Raw genomic sequence first — 24,866 nt, forward strand, 5'->3', positions numbered from 1 at the left:
TATTAGAGTGGGAATTGAACACTTGTTGCCTGCCAGGCATGGAATTCTACCGAGCAACAAAAAATCTAAACCAAAGGTTATTGCACTAAATGTAAAAAAATAATTTCGTAATTTCAAGTAACTATTAAATAAAAACAACAACAACAGTGGACTTGACGGCATAGTGACTTTTATTCAGCAATACAATCAAATTTTTTCAGCATCTAGCCTGTTGATATTAACAGACAATTTCCAGCATGAATTATTAATATTTTTTTTAAAATTAAACATCAACAAAATAGCCTTTAAAAAACAAACAAAACATCATCCCATCAAATATTAGTGACATTACAAACGGTATCAACCGTAATTTTGACACCAGTTGTATATGTGGCCACCATGACATTTATGTTTAAAAAAACACACAAGCACAAAATGGTGTACAAGCATGATGATGCCAACACTGATGACCGCGCGACAACTTTTAGTTCACCGCTGCCTCATTTTATGGTGCACACAGGGCACGGTTAAAATTTAAAATGGCAAAGAAATGCATCATCTTTACAATTTTCTTAAATTTTAGTAAGTACCCAAACATTTCATTGACACAACTGTCAAGGAGGGAAAAAAATTAATTTGATGTAAAAACGTTCATCCAACACTGAATGTGACATTTCTTCTGTGAAGTTCTGGATTATGTCACTTCCTGTTTTGTTTAAGGGCTCAATTTCACGTGTTGCTGCCCTCCAGTGGCCATAACGGACACCACGGTTGAATTAGTCTGCTTATGTGAGGGGCGGAGACGCCGGGAAAGGCTCGTCAGGATAAAGGCAGGGCTTGTCCAATGTCCATGAAGAAGATGAAGACCTGGGAAAAAGATACAAGTTGCCGTCTGGGCTCGCGGCACTTGCGCTATACGCTCTCCATGTCTTCGCTGCCATTGCCTTCATCCTTGATGGAGTCGCCCTCGCCGGCCGCCGCTTCCTCTACATGCGCTAACATGTCAGCCATTAGTGCTTCCTCCAGACGCTTCCTCACGCTGTATACCAGCTCCTCCTGCTTCCTGGGAGACAACAGCCCACAGAATGTGTCAGCACATACAAATCCGATCCACAATTTTATGTCACCTTCATCCATACAGTGGTTATGAGTTAATTTGGTTTCCCCATTGAAATGAAATGAATCAATTCCAGCCCACTGAAGACACTACTTTTTTCCCTGCATAACCCTATGTAAGGAAATAAACTGTTTTTTTTCCCCAAGTGTCTAAAGCTCGCTTGTGCTTAAAATACAGTATAACTTGTACCATCGTTGACAATGGTGAGCAACTTTTTAGATTAGTGTGACAAGATTGTTCCATGTACATAATTATGGCGACCGCCTAACCTGATGTCTTCATCTGTGACAATAAAGGCCTTGCAAAGCGGCTGCGTGGTATTGAGCCATACGCCCGGGTTCTTCTCCACGGCAGCCGACAGCTGTCCGGTGATGGGTGCGGCGCTGGTGTGGAGCGCACTGGCGATGGCCGACAAAAGTGTCTTGTCTGTGCAACCTGGTCCCACACCTGTAGCAGCGCAGAAGTCGGGAAAGTGTCTAAACGTGTGCTTGAATAATCATTAAACTGTTTTGTTGATCGCCCCCAGTTTTACAATGTAATTGCAAGCGATTGTGACGTTTACTACAAAAATGGATCATGTAAAAATCTGTCCACCGAGTACAGAGCCTTGTGAAACACCAACAGCGGATGTCAATGAAGTCTTGAGTTTACAACGAAGTTTCATTCAGTCCACAAACCTTGGAGACCTTTAGGCAGCTCCATCGTTTTCACCAACTCTTCTGCAATGTCGTATGCACTCAGACCGCTTAGCTTCTTCTCCCAAAATAACTAGAAACACACAAAAAAGTAAGTGAACTGCCCACATTGAACCATGAAATGCAAATTCAGTCTCGCAAAAGACCTTCACCTGACGGGGCTGGTCAACGGCTTTCTGTGGATCTGTCTTGACTTTGTTGCTGGGGTGGTTGGTAACCTTGGTAACTGGCTGCTTAAAGATGGAGGCTGTCTGTCTGACTGGAAGTGATGTGTTGAGGTCGGGTTTACCCTTAAAACAGTCGAGCAGACAATCGTACGGGTTAAACCTCATGCAACATTTCCAATCGCAAATTTGGGTGGATGACAAACATGAGGACCGGCCAAACCACGGACTCAATAATAGTGACATAAAATTGAACAGAAGTCTATTCAGTTTCCAGACAAGTTAATATTTTCTCTTCTTTGTCTTTTCCAGCAGTCTGGATGCTCTGTGACACTGTGCTGCCTCTCACAGGTCAGTCTTGGTACTTACCAACACTAGGTTTTGAATAGTATCACCATGTCGTGTGGATATCGTTGTGTGTGGTGTGCTTGGTCATCTCCAGTACACATCACACACCACACACCATAAAGAGCATGAAGGACATACTCTGATTTCAAGGCTCAAAATAAACAGTTTCACATCTCCGTTTTTGCAGGCCCAAATCGCATTTTGCGCCTCATTAAAAGAGTGAATAGTAAAATTGAGGGTCACAGATTTTTTTTCCAATAACTGAACTGACGAGACGATCCTATGATTACAAAATTCGGAATAGTATTTGCATTTAAAATTGCTCCACTAAAAATGTTTGACAAGAAAATACAGTTTGTTGCAATGCAAGACACAAAAACTGTTGATTATATCAAGAGGAAAACCAATTGCTCATATGTTCTATTATTTATTATTGCTTAATAAAGGCCTTGCTTCAGGTCTCTGGGATTAACATACAGTAAATTACACCTCAAAATTTGAATATCGTTCCTCAAAGTAAGTCCTTGACCAGCAAAATTGCCCCCCCCCCCAAAAAAAATTATTTCAAGCGTTGGATTTTTCAGTCATGTACGGAAGTTAAAAATGAATTACAGTGTTAAAAATTAGCGCGTCCTTATGGGGCAACCTGCATTGGTTATGCAAAGTAGGACTTGGCTTATTTTACCGGGAATGCGGCGGCTTTTGGCTTGCCGGACACAGGAAAACTTCTGAGTTGGCTCACCTTGTTCTGGTTGTTGTTGTCGTAGCGCATCCGCTGGCGGTTCTTGTTCAGCTTGCTCATCAGCATCTTCCCTGTGCGGAAGTCGAATGAGCTCAGGTCCATCTGGTTGCCGAGGTAACGAGCCAGCTGAGGCTTGCTCCGGAACTTCTTGCCAGATGGACTAAGCAAGGCGGCAGAGAAGAAAAGCCATGAGGATCTTTGCAAAGATGACACGTCTTTACATTGAACATTCAAAGGCGGGAAGCGGCGAACGTACAGACACACGACATGCAACAAGCACAAACTTCTGAATGGATGGATTGAAACCCTGCACTCACAATGAATTTCAAAATTGTCATGTCACTTCTAATGGCCACTGCACATCACGTCCACCGATTTTTTTTTTTTTTGGCAGGGGCGGGGTGGCAAATGTTTCAAAAAAAAAAAAAGAATGGAACTGGTTGTGGCTCCGCACGTGGGAGTGACAACTCACTACGTGTCTCAGGAAAGTTCCAGGACTGGTGTTAGAAAAAAAAAACAACTAATTGTTTTCCACATCAATGCCTTAAGATCAGTATCGAACTGTCATCAGCTCCCTCACTCCACATGCTTAAATATACACACCTTCTGTGTCCGTTTGACAACCAATTAGAAGAGTGAACGACAATGAGACCCGAATTCCTCGGGAGACTCATATGGGGTGACAAGTTATTGCTCTTCGAGTATGTGCCAGAGACTTAACACCAGAGCTTTCAGTGGAAGAATCTGATGTCACCAAGGTCGAAGAAAGCAAGACAATTAAGTTAAAATTCAGTAATGGGGTATTTGCCGTTAAATAATCAATTATAACGTGTACAGACAGAGTGTCTAGCATTTGCTCTGTCAGTGGGCAAGAAGATGAGAGTTGTGGCAGGACAACCCACGGCTGCTTGACCACAATGAGCATGAGCATCAGACAGATCCTGGCCAAGAAAAATGTCAGTGTGGTGTAGCAACTGCTCTACTGAACCTACGTGGCATTGTGTGACTTTTTTCCCCCTCTTTCTCAAACTCAAGGGAGTCATCAAGGGTCACCAGGATAACATCAAGATGGCTATGATAACCTGGAACTTCTCTGACACACCTCGTAGGTTGAACATAAGAATTAAGACTGTACAATCGAACCTGACAGTGCACGTCACTCATGCACACGATGCGTCTTACATCACACAATACAGGATACAGAAGAGGTTAGACATGGTATTGGGCCTACCACAAACTATACAACCGACCCGCCTCCCCCCTCTCTTGCCTCTGTTCCTCATCTGGCTCGTCTCCTCTGCTAAAGGAGAACACAATTCTGCCGTTGTTGGTTCACTTCAGGTGAAAGGGAAGGGCGGGGGGGGGGGGGGGTGAGCAGGGTTAACCGACGTCAACTCAACGGGCATGTCGCTAGTCTTTATAGCCGCCGACGCAGACTTTACACCCCGACTCCCCATCTAAACAAAGTAGTCCTGCCTGTATCCATCCGCGAACACGCTGCCACACACACTTATAAGTTAAGAAGTCGAAGCACAGCTCGGATAAGTACCTAAAATAATAGACGTCGCTTTTTCCGGCGGACAAACCCGACTTTCTGGTCACTTCTTCCATTTTCCAGCCCTTGGGAAGAGCAGTACAATCCCACCTTTTCTTCTCCATTCTCGCGCACGAGTATGTATCGAGTTAGCAGTTTTAGAAAAAAAAAATTCTGTTGCTAGCCTAGCGTCGAACATAGCACGAACACGCGCCGAGCCACCGAACGCGAGTTGGCCCGGGCTAGTTCGGAAGCTTAGGTCTCCGTGTTCTTTGTAATCGCGCAGATCGCTCCGCCTCGGTCCTCGCGGCCACATCACTACCCCTCCTCCCGCCCGGCTCTCCACGGGCCCCAGCGAGGAGCTACATCCGCGACGAAAACAAGAGAACACAAGCCGAGCCAAGGATGTTTCGGCTCCGGTATGAAGAAGGAAATTGACAGGAAACGAAAACATAACCGATTTCAAAACAAGAGCTAACTTGAAAAATAATCGCCCCAAACTCTGTAATGTAGCAAAAAAAATCGGTGCTATAAAGACTGTCAAAATGAACCGCGTTATAGAGGAGCTACTAAAGTTAGGAAAAATGGTATGTGCAGCAAATAATATTTAATTGATTTTTGACTTATTTGTATCAAATGGTGATGTGAAAAAAATCTCATCTGCGCGTTTTGTAGTTACGATACACAAAACTAAGGGGTTTTGGATAATGATGGATAGAAATTCCACAATGCCGTATATTTTATTGTGAAACGCATTTCCGGAAATACCACCATCATCATTGTTCACCTTGATGTTGGTGTCAGGTAGCTATAATGTTAACCGAAAGCAACAATAATGGTGTCTATTGCTCAAAATAGACGTAAATGTTCACACTGAAAGCGCAGGGAAGACAAATCCCGCACGTTTAAGGTCAAATAATTGCAACAAGTGTTGTTAAATATCACTGTTTCGATGCCCACCTCAGCTCTCAAGTTTCACGTCGGTTACATGAAATCGGAGAGCCATTTCGCCACAATGCCGACCGTTGTCACTCTCCTTTTTTTCGCCTTCTAATTATGAATGAACAAAGCGGATCTTTTCAATCTGACGCGCGCTGCATGTTTCGGTTTTTGCAGGGCAAAAACAAATAGTGCATGAGCACCTTGAAAGAGGATGTCCGAGCTGGGGGGAATTTGTTGAGCAGGGTTATCAGATGCAGATCTGTCAAAATGGCACGATTTCGACACGCCGTTGCGACTCAACGCTAATTGCAAACATGAAAAAGATTTAACAGCGACATTGCAAAAGGTGCCAAACAGACGTGAGCGAACAGACCGTTGCATTGCTACTTGCACTTACAAACACGCAAAACGCGAACGCTCGTCGCCGTATCGATGATAAACATTGCTATTTACTGGTATTTCTTTCTGACTAAAGGTACATTAAGCACGTTCTACGACACCGAGTCCTTTGCGAAACGTTCACGGAGGCTTTAAACGGCTTGCGCGTTGTGTACTTACTCGTTTTTATCCATCTTGAAGACACTGGTTTTGTTCCTCTCGCTGTATTAAATCCTGTCTGTCAGTCCCCTTCCCCTCCCCCTCGACCACTCCAGAAATTATCCACGCAAATTTCGCCGTCTGCGTGATAACGTGACTATTGTGTCGGAGGCGTGGGGGGGCGCTACCCTTATCAGCCCACCTATGTGACTGACAAAAAAAGTGGACGCATGTAAATGACATCTATATTTTTGTTCATGCACGAAGCTAGGCTTCGTAATGAATAAGCAGACTCACAATGGCACATTTAAAGATTTATTCATATTAAATAGTCATGGATCAAAACGCTTTTTTTTAAATTACACAGAATGCATCCTAACAAGTCCCTGCAGCACTTGGACATTATCATCATCATCCCATTTTTAAGTGGCCAAGTAGAAGCAAGTCCACTCTTGTCCACCCAGCCCACGGATATACGCTCTGCTCCTGTAAGGCACACATTAGCAACATTATACCATGTACACACATACACACGCAACTCTCCCATAAAGTGTCTTGGTGCGGTAAGAGTGGTGAATAAAGTGGAATCAGTGAAATGTACATACCGTGTTTGTGCGTCCACTAAAACGGGACATAGAGTGGTGCCTTGAGATACGAGTGACCCAAAATTATGAGTTTTCTTGCGGCTCAAGGTCAATGCTAACAGCAACGATCGGCATTTACGTGGCTGTTATGTGAACACAACGGCTGCAGCAACAGATGTAAACAGACAAAAGATCAGTACTTAGTCATATACTCTATTTATCTTCTGCGAAGAATGACAATGTGAATCCCACTTTGAGCTCTAGTCAGGACACGCCCCGCTGGAATATGATTGGCTGCTGCATTCAGGCAGGGAAATAAGTATGTCTGAATTGGGTTTTCACCCTCCCCCCAAAAATGGCCACACAAACACACCAGAATGAGCAGAACCACGTGCATTGTATTCAATCAGAAAGTGTGACAAACATTGCTTAATACTTTTTAATTCTATTCAATGATGTCACCATGGTGTGTTTTGATTAAGTAGAACATTATAGAGGGCTATTCAACTCATCAAAAACATACAGCAACAATTTTTTTGTGGGCGGCGGGCCGGAATGGATTCATGGCATTTACACTGATTTCAGTGGGGATGTGTTTTATGTTTTTAGTCAAATTCAGCAAGAATTTAATTTGTATCTCAAGACACCACTGTATTCTAGAAAGTTTTGAATGGTATTGTTGGAATACAAATAGTTGGTTCTCCAGAGTTCCTCCTCACCCACGAGGTGTGAAACTAAACAATAAATATAACTAAGTAGATACCAATCTGGTTAAATTAAGCAGTGATGGCTTTGTGCATGAGCCATTCATTCGCAGTCTGGACACAGATACTGAGGATGTCTCAGCTTCTCCAGAAGTCTCCCAACACACACCACAAAAAGTGGTTCAATTTGTTGCTCGTCACTGAGAGGGGGTAAAAAGTCGTTAAGAGGGGTCGGACAAAAAGGACACGGTTGCTGGGCTACTGAAAACTCAAGTTGACATTTGCACGAAACAGAACTGTTCTCCCAAAACCAAATTATTTGAGCCAGAGTGTGACCGGTGGATTTTAAGGGTCATGTAATTGTTTATCCTTTGTTTATTTAAAAAAATAAAGAAATAAATATACATCAGATCTTTATCAAAGAGACCTGGAGCGGAAACCGTTTTTAATTTTAAAAAAATTGCATGTCTCCTTTTCCCACAATCAGGACAACAAACAGAGTAGAGATTGTAATTATGGTCACGAATGTACGGCAGTGACCTCATTTGAAAATACCAAAACATGGAGCTTCAAATCATTTATTTTTATTCATTTAAAATATTGGGAAGTAGATGTTTTTAGATGAAATTGTGATACATTTTTATTTTTAGGGCGGCCCGGTAGTCCAGTGGTTAGCACATCGACTTCACAGTGCAGAGGTACCGGGTTCAATTCCAGCTCCGGCCTCCCTGTGTGGAGTTTGCATGTTCTCCCCGGGGCTGCGTGGGTTTTCTCCAGGTGCTCCGGTTTCCTCCCACGTTCCAAAAACATGCATCGCAGGCTGATTGAACACACTAAATTGTCCCTAGGTGTGAGTGTGAGCGCGCGTGGTTGTTCGTCTTTGTGTGCCCTGCGATTGGCCTACTGCCCGAAGACGGCTGGGATAGGCTCCAGCACCCCCCGCAACCTTAGTGAGGATTCAGCGGTTTGGAAAATGGAAAATGGATTTTTATTTTTTAAGTTTTTGAACAAAACCTGGACCTTCAAAATAAAAGCATGCAGTACAATAACAGCTTCACCACATTTTCTTGGGTTACATGGTGGCTTCTTTAAGAGTCAAGCATAAACCAATAAGCCAATTAAATAAGCCCCTACAGGGCCAAATAGTGCGATGAAACAGTTACCATACGAGCGCTTTTATTTTGAAGGCCCGAGTTTTGAGAGGCTGTCAACCCAATATTGCCCCAACTTGTCTGACTGTTCCAGGCAGTCCAAGGAGGCTTGTAATTGCCTGGACTAGTCCTTACCATTTGATGACCCCTTTTGACACAATTCGACAGGACACCCCAAGCATTTGATAAAGAGCGAGAAACACGATGGATTAAAAAAAAAAAGATGCCATGTTATTTTGTTAACGTATTCATTTCATAAAGTAATTTAAAAAATGTCCACACTGTTTTTGTGTGTTCTTCTCCCTCTTGGCCTATTCCTCTTTTGCATTTATGATATTCATAAGACTCCTTCAGTAATTCGGATAGCCAAATAAATTAATGGATAAAAAGATAGAGGTGGGGTTTTTTTTCTGCCTCTGGTAACAGTTTAATTGGCATGCGCGCCATCATTTAGACATGTCACGGAAGCTGCCAACAGACTACAACATACGCCACCAACATAAAGGCTAACTTCAAAATAAACGTTTTCCAAATAATACTTTGACACCAATTTGACACATAAGTAGGTTTTATTTTAAACGTGGCCCATGTAGTGGTGTGGCAGCTAGCTTGACTAACCTTCTCGACATTTTGGCTTACATTTTAGCACCACTACATCGGTGCTACCAACATCAACACAATGCCATCCCATAATCGTATTCAAATGCTGATTTAGGATGCCAAGAACTGTGTAAACATTGACATCTCGCAATATGCATGAGTGGAATAAGGGGAGTACTGGCACTTATTTTTGGTTGCGTGAAGAAAACAATAATAAAAAAATTGAAATTTGAATATATTAGTTGGGAACTCAAGTCCAATAAACTTCAGTGGCGGTGACAAGAACTACAAATGTTTCGGCAGATGCGTAATCATCAAAATGGAAAATCATTTTTTTGTATGGTTGATGAAACACTCACAATTGAATTGAAAAAGTCTTCAGTCATCCTTGCGGAACTTGCCCCTAATGTACGGCACGTAGTCGAGGACGACCCGCCAGTCTGTGAAGTAAACAAGCGTCACACCACCCACTGTCCCCCATGTCACCAAATTGGGTACCCTACATTAAAAACACAATCAAGAAAAAACATACATTTACATTTTGGCTTTGTAGTTTGCAAAAGGAACGAGAAATATCCACAAAATACAGTGATCCCTCGCCACTTCACGCTTCAAATTTTGCAGCTTGAATGTTTCACTTTTTTCCCCCCCAATATCAATCAAATTTAAAAAATACAGCTATATCGGCACCCATATTGCAGGAAGATGCGTTGTTTCATGTTGATGCGGGCATAACTTTTTTTGATTGCCGCCCTCTGAAGCAATGCGTCCAAGCTGTGTCAGAAATTGTTTGTTCGCTGGTCAGAGATGGTACCATCAATAGGACCCATATTGCTTTCGCGGCGGCAGCTGGAGGGTGATTTGCAGCTTTGACACAAATTGCGGACCCTCCATCATTTAACGTGCCCAACCATCCCTGCTTTAGGTTATGGGTTATACGTACCACCGTGTCAATCAAAACGGAACATTTATTTAAAGATATACCTCTTCAAAAGGTTAATTCAATGTTAAAGGTACTCCTCATGTTTGACAGTTGTTATAATAATAGGTAAATATTTTATACATACATATATATATATACATATATATACACACACACACACACACACACTGAGGAAGGCTATACGAAGCAGCTGTTTGTCTTGGCAGATGAATAAAAACACAAACATTTCCAAACACATCTACCTTCCAATAATCTGGCAAGACACATTTAAAACAATACGTTAACGTCATATAGTAATAATTGTACAAAAACGCTGAATATCGAATTTGACAACGGCTTACATTATATCATATAGTTTGTTCTTATTATGTTAGTTATTACGCTAATAAGCTATATGGGCAAATTTAGGACAAATGTGACCAGGAAGCTGAGCTAAATTAGCTTACGTGGGTCACTTAGGACACAGCCCTGTTCACGTTTGTGTTCTCCCTCAACCCGAAGAACAAATACATCACATCCAATGCAACAGATCACTACGGTTATGGGTTATACGTACCACGTCCGTAAGATCGTGACGTTCTTAGCCCCGACAAATTTACTGAGTATTTGCTGGACCATCCTGACCTTCCTTGTATTATTTCTTTACTCCACTGAAGATTTGGAAGGACCCTAGGCTGCCCCAGTTTGTGCCTGATTAAAATGTGCTTGTCTCCGGGGTCGTTTCAGGTCAACACTTGTTTGCTTGTACAAAAATCAAACTGATATGTTGCTTTCAAAGAGGTTAATGGAACACTCAAAATTGTCCCAAAGTGTGATTTTGAGTGCGAGTGGTTGCCAACCAGTTCAGGGTGCACCCCGCCTATTTACTGAAGACAGGTGAAGACAGGCTCCAGCACGCCTGCGAACCTCGGGAGAATAAGTCTCGAAAATGGATGGTTTCAAGGAGATAAGACGAACGATTTGGTTTAAATACATACACATTGCAGAACTACAACAGTCCCTTTGTTATGTTTCCTTTATTTTCCTTTCAATGTACACAATTTGCAAAATCCAGACATAAGAAATAAGGTAGAATCTGTTAATAAAATGGAACATTTATTGCTACATTACTGTTATATACAGGACAGTTCTCAACTATTATATATATATATATTTCTTTCTCAAGATTCAAGAGAGGCACTCTGGGACTTGGGGTGACCTGCCGGAGCCAGTCATGTCGTTGCTCCAGAAAAATGTCAAGGGGCTATCTTGTGTGTCTTTTAATGAAACTCAAAAGTAAGGCAAATAAATGAAACTAAGTAACGGCTAATACTAAATGTAGTCCAAGCATGACCTTATCCAGTCAATCGGAGGCCGTGTTGCTATTTTCCTACTGTCTCCTTGTAAGATTTTTATCTTGAAACATCAAATGTAAATTAGCCTGTTGATTTTAAAATAATTCCAAGATGATAGTCCCCTCCTCCCCCACAGAAAGTTCAACAAAGAGATTAAAACGGCAGTGATTATGCAGAGTCAGTGCATTGATGTGCACAATGATACAGAAAATGCTGGAAGCTTCTAAATAGCTACTTTGAAAAAACGCCCCATGTTGAAAAGCATGCTAGTGTGTGTCAAAAGTTAACATCAGTTCAGAAAAACTTTGGACCCATAAAACAGCAGTTTGGACAAATGGACTCCCGTTAGAAAACAACAATAATAAAACAAGATCTATGTAACATTTATTTTATTTTAACTAGACACAGTGAAAGAAAAAAAATATTTTATATGACTTTAAACTTCTTCCTGAAAAATTGAAAAAAGCATTTTGGAGAAGGAGGGTGGGGAATGAACAAGTACCTCTTTAATCTCCATAATAAATGAAATGATATGGTTGACAAACGTAAATGAAAAATACAAGTTCAGGCACTGATAAGGTATCACTCTCCCTTTATGACATCGTTAAGTCTTGAGGATGAAAAGGCCACACTGTTGATTTGTATAGGTCTTTTTCTTCATCATGAACACAAAAAAAAAATCGAAAAACTAACAAAACGCTCTACCTGCCATTTGACGGTAGGAAACATTAACATGACATGACATGGGAATAGCGTCACAATAACACTGATTTGTTCTCTGTTAAGCCATCACCTCGCCCCAAAATGGCCGACATTAGCCTCCAACAGACGTGTGTTGCAGTGGGGAAGGGTGAAATGAAAAACAAAATTCATCGACACATGAAGGTGATCCACATTAAGTATGGTGGCTACATTCAAAGAAACAGTTGCATAATTGCTGTTCACCCAAAACGACTCCACATTTATCTTCAGTGCCCCCCAAAATCGGTAAAGAAAGAATTCATCCAAGTAGCCTTCTTCAACTCAAGCAGGAATTAAAACCTTCAACTGCCTTTCCTCTGCCGCCCTGCTTCAACGTGTAACCAACATCCCCTCGTAAAGTTCATCTACAATACACTCTAAACTTCAAACTAATATTGCCATTTATGTAAAAAAATCTACAATGTATAGACTAACAAAAAATATATATTTTTATATATATTTAACTTTTTGAAAAATGAAACGCATCAAAGAGCAACGCACGGAGTTAATGTACACGTCACACTTCGCTCGCTCGGAGAGGAAGAGGGCGAGGGGGCGCTAATGCAGTGGGAATGCTCGTTTCTGGAAAAAGCCTCCATGGCGCCCAAAATGTTTGACCAAAAGTTCTCTCCATTAAAAAAAAAAGAAAAGAAAGAAAAAAGAGGACTTCTTGCTTTTTTCCAGAGTATCAAACCGGGTGGGAGGGGGAGGGGGGCGCAAATAAACCATAGCCCTCAAGTATGCTGGCATTGTCGGTGAGCCATTTCAAAGAAGCGCCTGCCTCTCCATGAGCGCTCTAAAATGGCTTCTTTTGTTTTTCCACCCAACTGGACGCTTTACACAACTGTGCTTTGTCTTGTTTGTGTGTGCGCTTTAGTTGCAAAGCAGTAGACACCTGAAGTCACGACAACCTCTTTAGCATTTGAATTTGCTGTCCAAAAAAGGAGAAAGATGAGGAAGAACTGTTGAGTGGTGACAATTCATATGCTTCCTGGAATTAAGAGTCCTCAAATCCAGTGTGTCCAGATGCCTTGTGGGATATGAACGGTCCTTGCTGAAGAACCCTGCACTTGAACTGTCCAGAAATGGCCAACTTGCACTTTATGGCCTCATCAAACAATTGTTGATAAAAAAAAAAAAGTCACAGAATTTAGGCAATTCAACTATGGGCTGGGTTACATAACATATGTAAGACTGTACCATCACACTGGGAATGACATACATTAAAAATAATTGCTCATACACATAAGCAATCCCTCACAATAAATGTTCCTCACATGTAAAGCAATTTGCTTAAATGGCAAATAGAAAACATGGTGTAACATTGAGGCACAAATCCATGATTCAAATTTTTTTTTCTTCCCTTCTCTTGTTCACCAGAATAGCTCTCGGCAGTGTGTCAAAAGTCCTAAATTGTGGCAGGACAAGAAAAAAAAAAAGAATTCTGGTGTTCAATCGTATCATGGAAACCAAAACTTTTTCTGTACAGATATATAGATACATAGATACATATCAATATATATAGATACATATATATATATATATCTATATCTATATATATATCTATATAGATATATATATATCTATATATATATATAAAAACGTTCTTCACATTTGAGCTTGTAGTCATGGTTGGGAGTGTGACAAACAGGCTGTGTCCATTTTGGCAGTTTGCATGAATGTGTGTGTGTCTTGAAACTTGAATGGACAATAGACAGACATGTCCACATATGCACACGCACACGCGCAGAGAGTTAATGGGTGGAAGAAATCTGTTAAGGCCACATCCTCCGAGAGCCAAGGAAACACCGCCACATCTGAAAGAAAAAAAAAAAAAGCATTAAACAAGCCAAGCTGAAGACAGCACAACCTAAATTGCCACACAATTCAGAATCAGGGCACATTTCCACTTGAGTAAGCATCCAAAGGATTTTTTTTTAATGGATATTTTGTATATATGTAAAATGCATCCCAGAATGTGTTGGCCCTTAATGGTATGATACTGAAAATCAACAGTTAAATCCTACCTGGTGTTACATGTGACCAACTGGATTGTGGCCATCTCCTCCAATATTTGGGTGGCCTCCTGAGAGCTGCATGGGTGCATCACCCACCACCCCAGACACCTTTTCCTCCTCACGGCGCTTCAAACATGCTGCCTTGGGGTTGAGGTTACGCTCTGAGCAAAATAGAAAAGATGGCGCATTAGCGATGGATTCAATGAAACAAACAAAAACAAAATTCCAGGCGTCATCGAAACTAACCTCTGACTTGTTGTTCTAAATTAAGTATGACGTTGACGGCTTGATGCAGGATGAGAAGTTTGGTCTGAGGTTTGTCGTGGCTGAGATGCAGCTGGCACATCCTCCCGAGCTCCTTGAATGCCTCGTTGATGTCCCGTACTCGCAGGCGCTCGCGGGCGTTGTTGGCCACTCGCCGTTCTCGCTCACGCTCCATTTTCACCTCGGGCGGGAGGTCCTCATCGTCTTCAATGTCCTGACTGGAAGGAGACGGCGCAGTCAAGGCGCTGAACGTTTCAACAAAAAGAATTATGCATTTTGCACCGATTTCCAGATTAGGCACCCGGTGAAGCAGTGCAGATTACAGCAACACACATTGGACAAATTTAAGAGTTATACAGCATCTGAAACGCTATAATTTATAAATCAACTCCACATTTAAAAAAAAAAAAGACGACAACACGTTTCATAATCTCTAATCCAATGAGACTAAAATGTCTCGTTCATCACACAGTACGAGCCGAAAGACGGGCGCTTCATGTTTAAGCAGCTTCGAGACTACAACGAGACAGCAGCCGTACGAGTGCGCTTTGCATGGACGTGAGGGAGGAGCCCACAAAGCACAAAAAAGGGATTTTCTACTTGAGAAACTTACTCATCTTTCGGGTCTGAAAGGCTAGAGAGCATCTGGAGGGTCAACGCCTCCTTTCTGAAAATTGTGACATAAAGGGAAGGGGGGGGGGGTGTCAACAGCATTAAACGGCTAACATTGCCAATGAGGGCGACACAGGATTTGATTTAAATGACTCACGACGCCCTTCATGAGAGACGGATACGAGGAACTTTTAGATTGTTTAAAAAATAATAATAATAAATCCATCTTATTTCTTAAACGAGCGTGAACGCGGGATAACCACCTACCTTGTTCGACTGCGTGCTGCTTTGGACTCTTTTTTTTCATCGTCGGATTTGTCTGCCGTGGACGAATTTTCATCCTCCTCCTTATCTTCTCTTTTGATGTCCGAGCTGCTGGAGGAGTGTGTGGAGCGCGTGATCCCACCAGGAAGACCTGTGGAGAACAAACACAAACACACGAGTGGTGATGGGCGTTGGCCCTCGAGCTGCATCATTTTTTTGCGACCAAGTAATGTAGCTTGGGCCCAACTCACTGCTGAAGCCTTCTGGCTGGCCAACTGACGGTGTGGACCCGGATGCGTGATGACCGTGCAGAAGCGTGCTGCTAGGCGGAAGGCCAGTGGGCTCATCTTGTTTCCCTCCCTGTTTGACAGATAAGACAATGGGCAGCAATCTTTAATTGTGTTAGGTGGAGAAAACATGTACGCTGACACATGTGCCACTTTTCCACTGTACAGAACAGTTCCCGATCTTGCCAATGCTAGCAACACAAACCCAATTTGGACGCCAACTCGGAATGCGCCGTAGACTACCACGACTAAATGATGCAAAAACTGTAGCAAAGTCATAATTACAGTCAGTATACCGTATGTTAAGAAAAAAACCTTAGAGCATACGTTTTTATGTTGTCTGATAATACATTCTTACACCACTGCTTCTTCTTTAGGTACTGTTTGGAGACATACTTTGTTGATACATCTAATCTGAGGACCCGGTTTAGCTCAGCTCATCTCGCACGGTTATCTACGTCAATATGTAATGCGGAAAACCACATTGCATTGAACGCATCTGTTGGAATCACTCACTCACGCTTGAAACCGTGGATGACCACAGAATACAAGTAAAGCTGAGTACCTGTAGATTACATGAGAATAAAGTTATGCCGCGTCCTGTAAAGGACGAGATGCGTGGAAGCGCAAACTGGCCAAGTCACAAGATATGACCCTGAAAGTGCTCCTGTAGAAACGGCAAATCAGTGAAAATTTGAGATTGTACAAGTCCCATTTGCTTGCAGTGTGGCAACAGGCCACCAGATGGCATAAGTCACTACATCATTCCTTGACCCTTTTGAAACGACACTGACAAGATTTCTATTAGGAGGATACAAACTGCAAAATACGCTGCAACTGGTCCTTGTAGGAGCTCCAACAGTCTATTTCTTCAGCAACTAGCTCATCTGAATCTACACTATGTGGCACAGAGACATTTCCCTTAAAACAAAACCTTTTACGACATATCAACATTATGTATGTGATCAACTATGGATCTATGGATTTTCCTAGTCATGTCAAGATACACCTCAATGGGAAAAGCCAGTAGGTGTCTCACCATAGCAGGATGTCTGTTGCTGAGAGCGAGGCTGGCATTTGGGAAAGCTGGAGAAAGGGATCCAAGACCCCCGTTGTGTACTGCTGACAGAAGGCTGTGCATGTCAGGGTGGGCACCATCCAAGCCGGGCCCTTGGCCTACAGCGTGGTTCCGGAGCACATGGATGGCCTCCTCCAAACGGTCCTCCATCTTACTCTGCTACAAAAATACATGCAGATATAGTGTGGTCTGAATTTATTGTGCCCAGTTTTTTAAAAATTTTAAACCGGGGGGGACCAAGATACTGATATGAAACATCTAATTACCAGTGCATGTGGTTGCCCTTCAAAACTGGGCGTGGTTGGTCTTTGCCACTGGGACTGAGCCCCTGCACAGAGAAACATTTGGACGATGAAAAGTAGCCATATTTGATGTTACACCAGGTGGAGCTGTTGAGGTATATCTGATGTAAACAACATTTTGGGTTGCCAGGATCTCAAACAATTATTCTTAGCGCCCCAAACAACCGTCCGCATATTCAGAATTTATGAATCACAGTAAAGGAAACATTCATGTGGGCTTGAAGATACTTCAAGTACAACATGATTACTTTATGTAATGTAGGAGGGTTACACTTCACCTGCAATAGCTTGAGGAGACCCTGGAGTAGACGGAGCTGAGGAGAAGTTATTACTGTTGTGGTCCGACGGATAAATCTGTAGTAATATATTTTGACAAAAAAGACAACTTTATATATATATATATATATGACTTTCAGAGGCATGAGCTAAAGTCAACTTTCACTCGTTACATTCAAAGTGGAACATCGTCAATATTAGTGAAATGCTGAGCTTACCGAGGCAAGAGCCTTTCCGATTTCGTCTCCAGAACTGCCTGCCGTTGTGGCCCGCGTGCCTGCTGCAACAAATACAAGCGAGTCAGGTGATCTGTTTGAAAGCCCCAATAAAACACTCATTAAAAAAAAATACATCATTTGTTCCTTACCCATGATGGCCTCCCCATTGATGGCAGGCGTGTGGTTGTAGGTGGTGGGGGCGGCGTGGAAACCATTAACTTCGCTGCCGTGCAGTGGATAATTCTGTGTGCACATACGCATTGGAAAGCCTATATTAGACCCCCCTATATGGCATCAACAATCATCTCCCAAAAATTGACTGTATATGCGACGGCATTGCTCAGAAGCAACAGTTTAATCTTGTGGAAAATAGAATGTAGAAATGAAGGTCTACCAACCATCCTGTCTTGGGGGTTCAGTGATGAAAAGGAGCCTGGTGGTCCAATGTGAGGGGAGTTGCCCAGCATGGCCGAGTAGCCGGTCGATGACCAAAGGTCTTCTATCGAGCGGCACAAAATAACTCAGCCTTGTGATGCAAGATACTAGATCACCAAAAGGAATGTGAAGTGAGTTACTACCTTGCATGTAGAAAGAGCCCGGGTAGACCGCACCGGGCTTACCGCCAGGATAACCTCCATTGTCTCGAGCATATTCGTCACCAGATGTGGACGCATACACCTAAACAAGCAGAGAGAGAAGTAACGGTGAGCCTCAGCTTTTAGTTTTTTGGCTCCACACAGTAACACTGGATTCAAAGAGCCACAAGATGGCGAGAGGGAGTCTGCGCGCAGGCTCCTCGCCTTTGGAGGAAAACACAGCGGCCATGGCACGCTGGGCACGGCTAAGGCTCAGATCCCGGTGCACAGCGAGCGCTTCCTCTTCCTCCCAGGACCCCAGTGACATCACACAGGCTGGCCAGCAGCCCTCCCCTAGTAAGACACGCACACACACACACATACCATGTGTGTGCCACATAAAGAGCCAAGGCACAGACTCAAGCAAGCACACGCCTGCCATTCTCGGAAACTAGCGCCATCACTTTCTGTAATGGTTGACTTCTAGAGGGGCTCGCAACTGACAACCGTGGCGAGACCTGACTACAGTTCTTTACAAAACTGCCTTGCAGAGCTCCTCGCCACTCCATCTCCACAGATTGAAGACAGACCCGAGGAAAGCCCAATTTTTCCAGATTCATCGCTGACCTCTCAGTCTGTTCTCCCCCAATCTTCCAATTCTGTTGCATATGGCAGAATACAGGAAGAGAAGAAGAATGGGGGCTATGATGCAAAGAATGCTAATCCAGAGAAGGGATTTTTTTTCTGTAATTTGATTTAACAGGGAGAAGTGAAAAGGGAATGGAGAGATGCACTTCTAATTACAGAGCCATCTGCCTGTTCCTGGACCACATCCAACTCCACAGGCAGCTGGGCTGAGGAGAAGGAGCGAGGGGAGGGAGGGAGAGCGATGGGGGCTGGGATCCAGTCAGAAAGAGACTGCAGTGGGTAAAGTGGGGGGGGGGGGGGGGGGTGAAGAAGCGGAGGGACGATTGGGGGGGGGGCCCTGACGATTTATGAAATGGGTAGATAGATAAGGGGTGTTGAGGGAGGGGGCCGATAGAAGGTAATCTAAATGACTTAAAGCTTGATACGGCCAGGGGAGTGTGAAGGAAACGGGGGATTTAACATGATCGCTGTTAATTCAGGGGGGAAAAAAAAAAAACATGACTGAGATGGCTTCATTTAACAATGGGCTTTGAGTTCTTCTTTCACGGGGAACAATGTCATGTGAATCCTGTTGCTCAAGATGGAAACAGAACGACACAATGACTGGTGTGATGCGGCGTAACTATATTCACATGAAGAAAAAGGATTCCGAGGCGCTAAAATCCTCAACTAATAGAACCTTAATGCAATTCAGAGTATGACCGCACAAAGGGGGTGTCTGCGAGGAAAACACTGGTGGGAGTAGATTCAGATTAACGTCCAACGAAACTCAAAGTGCTTTATACTTCCACCACCCAGGGCATTGTGGTTCGTTTAATGGACAACAGGGATAAGCAACTTCACTTTGCTTTGAGGAAGTAAAAGAACTCACATGAAGCATGAATGGTCTTAACGGGGAATGTGTTTCCTAATTTGCTAAATCGAAGCACAAAAGGAGTTGGCAACGGATGTCCAGGCGAGGCAGGAATGGAGGCAATTCGGGAGCACAGGATCATCACTGGCAGTCATTAATCTGGGCTCAGACACGGGGGGCTAAGAGGCCTCGCAAGCACCGTGCCTCACAACTGGGTCACTCACCGGGGGGAGGCCCACCCAGGCCATCATGTGCTGAGGCATAGGCGCGGGTTGACTGAGGCGGGGGTGGTGGTGGGTTCACGCACATCTCATCATTTGCAATGAAACCACGTGGCCATCGGTCACACCGCAAGAGAATGTGGTTCAGACAGTGAGAATGCAGAGTGGCAGGGGGGGTTGCGTCGAGTTCGCACGCACTCTGTGTGTGATACGGACGCAACGGAGAACCAAGAGCGTACATGCGGCGGTTTTCAGCAGCCACTTCAAACCGCCAGCACCCACAGGTGGACTAACTGGGACACAAAAGTTCATGCACTCTGTTGGGACATTAAAATTGCAATTTGCCATTAATCCATCTGATGCAACTCCTGCTCTTATCAATCTAGTTGAGGTTGCACTAACTCCATCTCACAGAAACAACAAGAGACCGAATCCAGACTGTTTACGCTACATTTAAACTCATGCCACATTATGCATCCATGGCTATGCAATTTGTGACCTGGCCAACCAGAAAAATCCGCTTCCGACTCGCTCTGACAAAACAAGCGAAGCCATTTCTCATGTAACCTCACAATAAAACGTGAGCAAAACCACAGTATTCGGTACACTTGAACATTCTTATGATGTCCAATCTGGACCAAATCCATAACTGGGATCCTTTTTGATGGGGAATGTCAGAGAGGTGTTCACAATAAGTTCATTATTATGATCTGCAAATTAGACTGAAGTGCATTCGTTTCATCATCTCACCTTGCTAATAGGCTAAGCAAATCGAAAACACCTTGCATGAGTTTTCTGTATGTATGTACAGTACGTGTGCACACACACACACACGCACACACACACACACACACGCACACACACACACACACACACACTAGTGAGAGGCAAGAAAAACATTTGCTAGGTTGAGCACAGTGAAACACGTGATTGGAGACAAAAGTAGCATTCCTGCAGTGCTGAAAATGAACTCGAGTAGATAAAGCGGTGCGACGAGGCCTCATAGTAATTAGCACACAAGACTAAACTCGGTCTATAAAAAGGGGAGTGACGTGGGTAACTGCCGATTCGCTGACTATATAGTCCAACACGTAAAGATGACTTGCATTTCCAACTATGTGTGCCGCGTCACACCCCACCGCCATCAGCTGCCGGAAATTCTGGGCGTGCTGACAAAATCTGCTACAGTGACCCTTTGTGCGGCTCGGACCCAACATCAAGAATTAACGGCACACCGAAAGAATAAAAGCAACAATTCAATCAACATTTTAGGCCCGACGCTGCGATGTAAAGTGCGGGAAGAGTGAACGGACGGGTGGTAGAAGTTGAGCTTGATACATGTTGATGTCAGCTCACTGTGGGTCGTCTGTCACAGAAGTGCTCAAGCGGAGCGGGGAAAGCATTGCATGCGTCCGTGTGTGTGGAGAGCGAGTGAGGGAGAGCAAGAAGTGTGTGTGTGTGTGTGTGTGTGTGTGTAGAAAGAGTGAGAGACCAATGAGAGGAAAGAAAGGTCTCACCGAGGAAGGAAGGCCAGGGGGTTTCCGAATCTTCTTTGGCTGAGAGTCTGCATGCAAACAGAGGTAACAAAGAAAAAGGTAAAAGTGAGACAATAAACAAGCATCAAGGTCAACACAGGTGCTTTATCTTCGTGGGCCTGCTACAGTTGTAAGAGAACACAATTGCAGTGTTTTGGCGTGTGCCAAGGTTTGTGTGTGTGTGTTGTGTGACAGAGAAAATATTTTGGCAGGCATTCGATGGAGCATGGCATTGAAATGGCATTGAGTAGGTTTTTTTTTTTTTGTAGAGCAAGTATTTTAATTCAAAGAAGTGAGTACAATCATGGAATTTGGCATCGGACTCACAAAGACATTTTTATGATGCGATCCGTTCCTTTGTATGTGTCTTACCCAAGCCTCCATCGGGTGGCCTCCTCCGCGGATTGTTTGGGTAGGGTTGGTAAAATTGGGAGCCTGATTTCAGGCCTGAGGGGGACATGGCATCTGGGCTGGGCATTGCAATTTCACTTGGAAGGAAACCAGGCTGCAAACACACAAAAAGTGAGGTTACACTGAAGACGTAAGAGTGCAGCCTGCACATAAAGCTTTCCTGATGATGTGATGTCAAGTGTTCCGATTATGCCGCTCTGACATAAGAGTGGTCGGCCACTATTGGTCGCACTTTTATCGTTGCGTAATAAAACATTTTTTAAAATCCCGGCTAAAATAAATGGGCAAGCTAATGTTAGCTTTTTTTCCTTTTCTTTTTGCTGTTGCATTACTCTACTCAACTTTATTATATCCACACAATAAAACACTGAAAACAAAACACTAGAGGGGCTTGCCTATCGTTCAACGGGAGGGAGTGGCAACGGAAAAACCTTGAACCCCTCGGAGGCTGAGACTGGGTGCAGCAGTATGAAACCTGAAAGTCTCCGGTTCATTTTTTGTTTGGAATACATTGTGTTTCCTAACTGGAGCTAGCAGCCACATGGTGAGAAATAAATACAGGAGTTCTTCTCCATTGTTGCTCTCCGACAGGTGTTTTTTGCCGACAGGGTACAAGTCAAAGTAGTACATTCAGTGTGACGGTTTAGGGTGGAACACAAAACATGACTTTGCACTGACTTATTGACAGAGAATTAAAAACAGTAATATCCCATGTCTTGTTCTATCGTGCTGCGACGCCGCTATTCCCATCACGTCAATCCATTTTCCGATCCGCTTTCTCCTCACAAGGGTCGCCTATCCCAGCCGTCTTTGGGCAGTAGGCGGGGGACACCCTGAACCGGTCGCCAGCCAATCGCAGGTCACACGCAGAGACGAACATCCATTTGCGCTCACATTCATACCTTGGGACAATTGCGAGTGTTCAATCAGCCTGCAATGCATGTTTTTGGAATGTGGGAGGAAACCGGAGGACCCGGAGAAAACCCACGCAAGCCCGGGGGAGAACATGCAAACTCCACACGGGAAGGCCGGAGCTGGGATCGAACCCATGACCTATGCACTGTGAGGTTGACGCACTAACCACCGGACCGCCGTTTCTATCAAGTCTACACACCAAATTCAAATCAAGTGACGCCAAATCATACTGAACTGCCGCACTAGGCTGAAATGTAGCTTTAAGATGCACAACTTACCTGGTTTGCAAAGGGGTATGATGGCCGCTCATTTTTACCTGAAAGAGCAATTGGTACGTCAATGTGCGATAACAACACGCATACCAAAGGAAAGAATTTGCGGCCAATCTAATGAAAAGGTGGTTTGTTTGTTTAAGTAGAACAAAGTTCAGAGATGCCTTCCCCTTCTTTTTGTAGGCTCGGTTGCATCAAGCTTCCCGCCAGATAAAACCGTCGGGAAGCTTTCTACTTCAGTGCCCTGACACTCAACTAACAGAACACACGCACACACGCGCACGCACGCAGGCACGCACGCAGGCAGGCACGCACGCACGCACAAAAAAGTACTTCTGGTCATAACTAAATATTCCTAACATTACATTTTAGGAATTAAAAAAAAATACAGAATTAGAGAGAGAGAGAGAGAGAGATCAAATGATAATTGTCAACGGCAGGCAAGATTTCACACACTGAAGTTCATACCTGCAATCCCTGAATTTAGGAAAGGAGAGGCCAAGCCTTCATGTTCACTGTAGTGAGATCCTTCTCCGTAGCCCTGCAAAGACCCATCGGAGAAGGATGAGAACATTTTAAGATCAATAGGCATGACAAGCACTCATCCGGGTCCTCCGCATCGTGTTGGCACACCGACTGGGCTTTCACGGTTACCCTCCCCTCTGCTTAACTTACAGGACGAATGCCAGACGAATTTGCATCAAGCTTGGGGGATTCGGAGCAACTTTCTTCATTATTGACGCGTGCAAATCAAAAGCAATGCTGCATGTAGCTCAGCCCGTGTTCCTTATTTCGACACAGAGTTGTGCCAAGACATTAAACGGCGGATATGAGGCAGGAATTACCGGTGGGCTTCCACAGAGGTTTCGGGCTACTAGATGGCTTGCCAACGCATGAGTCTGAGCCAAGGTTATTAGGTACAAAGTAGGAGCACAACTTGACATCAAATGCGGCATGTGGCTTCAAAATGCACTCCACCGCCTCCATGCTTGGTGAGTGCGTGTGATTGGCAACAGCAGTGATTTACCACCACCCACCCCCAAAACGCTTATGTGGCAATATCATTTATTTCATTTCGAGCTTACCCGTCCTTGGCTGAAAGAAGGACTGCTCTGTTCCGCCGAACCCCAGGAACCAGAGCTGCTGCGCTCATCTAGTGGTGGTGGTGGGGGGAGGGGGAGAGACATTTTGTTTAGACCAGTATAATGAACATGCGCCAGAGAAAAGCAAACAAAGCCCGAACATTTTAATAATGAATTTGTCAATGAGGTTGGAATAACATTAAGGGATTGTGCCATCATGTGCGAGTGAACATTTTAGGCCCTTAAGTGGCCACAATGCGCACACACAAGAAATCATGAGAGAATCACTAACGACCAAATGAGCCGCTTTTAAGATGCAATGTTTAAGGGAAAAAAAACCCAAAAGCAAAAACAGGAAATTAATGTAGCCATTAGCGTTCATTACAGCCACTGAAAATGAGAAAAATTAAACATTCCCAAATGCAATGGAGCAAAATTATATTACAGTACTTTAAGTGAGATGGACACAACCCAGAATGAGATTTTTTAGGGGGGGCATCATGTGAAACGCAAAGGAAACACTCAAAGCCAAAAGACTGGCGAAGCTGAAAACTCCTCAAAATATCCCCCATCATCCTCTTCTCCCCGTCTTGTGCACTAATGCTATCCACTCTCTCTGGAGACACAAGGCTTAATTGCACGCTGATTTGCATAATTGTGCATATTAATGCAGCTTTCTTATGAATATTCATGTATTCTTTGAGAGATATATAATTTTTGCCTAATTAAAAAATACGTGTGCAAAAAAAAAGCGAGCGAGTAGAAGGAGTACGTAATGCGCGGGGAGGGGGGCAGATCAGCAGCCCGGCTGACGAGCACGGGAATGAGTGATGAGACTAACAGAGCGGTGCAAGCACCTACACATGCTGCGACAGCCGTGATCTATGGCGCCCATGCAAGTGGCACGGAAAGAGACGGGC

At 43.8% G+C, this 24,866-nt stretch overlaps 3 protein-coding genes across 8 annotated transcripts in view; all 3 read right to left on the minus strand.

Moving 5' to 3' along the window:
* Positions 1 to 152: 152 nt before the first annotated feature.
* Positions 153 to 6,232, minus strand: mbd3b (methyl-CpG binding domain protein 3b). 4 transcript variants are annotated; one of them, XM_086116356.1, is made up of 7 exons: positions 6,080 to 6,108; positions 4,277 to 4,345; positions 3,046 to 3,205; positions 1,944 to 2,081; positions 1,774 to 1,864; positions 1,366 to 1,543; positions 153 to 1,042 (listed from the first exon to the last, which is right to left on the minus strand). In XM_086116356.1, exons 1-7 carry the CDS (start codon positions 6,091 to 6,093, stop codon positions 892 to 894), a joined length of 801 nt encoding a protein of 266 aa, XP_085972482.1. In that variant the 5' UTR covers positions 6,094 to 6,108; the 3' UTR covers positions 153 to 891. The 4 variants fall into 4 exon arrangements, with proteins under 4 accessions (XP_085972482.1, XP_085972484.1, XP_085972483.1 ...); XM_086116358.1 differs by lacking the exon at positions 6,080 to 6,108 and adding an exon at positions 4,595 to 5,108; XM_086116357.1 differs by lacking the exon at positions 4,277 to 4,345 and having other exon boundaries at positions 6,080 to 6,232.
* Positions 6,233 to 6,360: 128 nt separating this feature from the next.
* LOC147202572 (cytochrome b-c1 complex subunit 10-like) lies at positions 6,361 to 10,712 on the minus strand. The gene is made up of 3 exons (XM_086116359.1): positions 10,597 to 10,712; positions 9,457 to 9,596; positions 6,361 to 6,544 (listed from the first exon to the last, which is right to left on the minus strand). The coding sequence occupies exons 1-2, from the start codon at positions 10,656 to 10,658 to the stop codon at positions 9,476 to 9,478; spliced, it is 183 nt and encodes a 60-aa protein (XP_085972485.1). The 5' UTR covers positions 10,659 to 10,712; the 3' UTR covers positions 6,361 to 6,544; positions 9,457 to 9,475.
* A 1,029-nt stretch (positions 10,713 to 11,741) lies between these two features.
* The window catches only part of tcf3b (transcription factor 3b), a 29,533-nt gene continuing 16,408 nt past the window's right edge, over positions 11,742 to 24,866 (minus strand). For 2 of the 3 annotated variants that reach the window (XM_086115276.1, XM_086115274.1), the window contains 18 exons: positions 23,950 to 24,017; positions 23,333 to 23,405; positions 22,871 to 22,908; positions 21,639 to 21,771; positions 21,249 to 21,295; positions 18,013 to 18,112; positions 17,833 to 17,933; positions 17,584 to 17,677; positions 17,435 to 17,496; positions 17,219 to 17,294; positions 16,905 to 16,966; positions 16,600 to 16,797; positions 15,525 to 15,633; positions 15,277 to 15,424; positions 15,011 to 15,064; positions 14,380 to 14,615; positions 14,143 to 14,294; positions 11,742 to 13,932 (listed from right to left, as the gene is read on the minus strand). In XM_086115276.1, the coding sequence (XP_085971402.1) occupies positions 14,149 to 14,294; positions 14,380 to 14,615; positions 15,011 to 15,064; positions 15,277 to 15,424; positions 15,525 to 15,633; positions 16,600 to 16,797; positions 16,905 to 16,966; positions 17,219 to 17,294; positions 17,435 to 17,496; positions 17,584 to 17,677; positions 17,833 to 17,933; positions 18,013 to 18,112; positions 21,249 to 21,295; positions 21,639 to 21,771; positions 22,871 to 22,908; positions 23,333 to 23,405; positions 23,950 to 24,017 (1,745 nt within the window). In that variant the 3' untranslated portion in view covers positions 11,742 to 13,932; positions 14,143 to 14,148. The remainder of the gene's footprint in view (positions 13,933 to 14,142; positions 14,295 to 14,379; positions 14,616 to 15,010; positions 15,065 to 15,276; positions 15,425 to 15,524; positions 15,634 to 16,599; positions 16,798 to 16,904; positions 16,967 to 17,218; positions 17,295 to 17,434; positions 17,497 to 17,583; positions 17,678 to 17,832; positions 17,934 to 18,012; positions 18,113 to 21,248; positions 21,296 to 21,638; positions 21,772 to 22,870; positions 22,909 to 23,332; positions 23,406 to 23,949; positions 24,018 to 24,866) is intronic. The other variant, XM_086115275.1, reaches the window with a different exon arrangement.

This window comes from Hippocampus guttulatus, chromosome 7, assembly GCF_054856545.1.
Source record: "Hippocampus guttulatus isolate MCC_2025c chromosome 7, RoL_Hgut_1.0, whole genome shotgun sequence".
NCBI lineage: Eukaryota > Metazoa > Chordata > Actinopteri > Syngnathiformes > Syngnathidae > Hippocampus > Hippocampus guttulatus.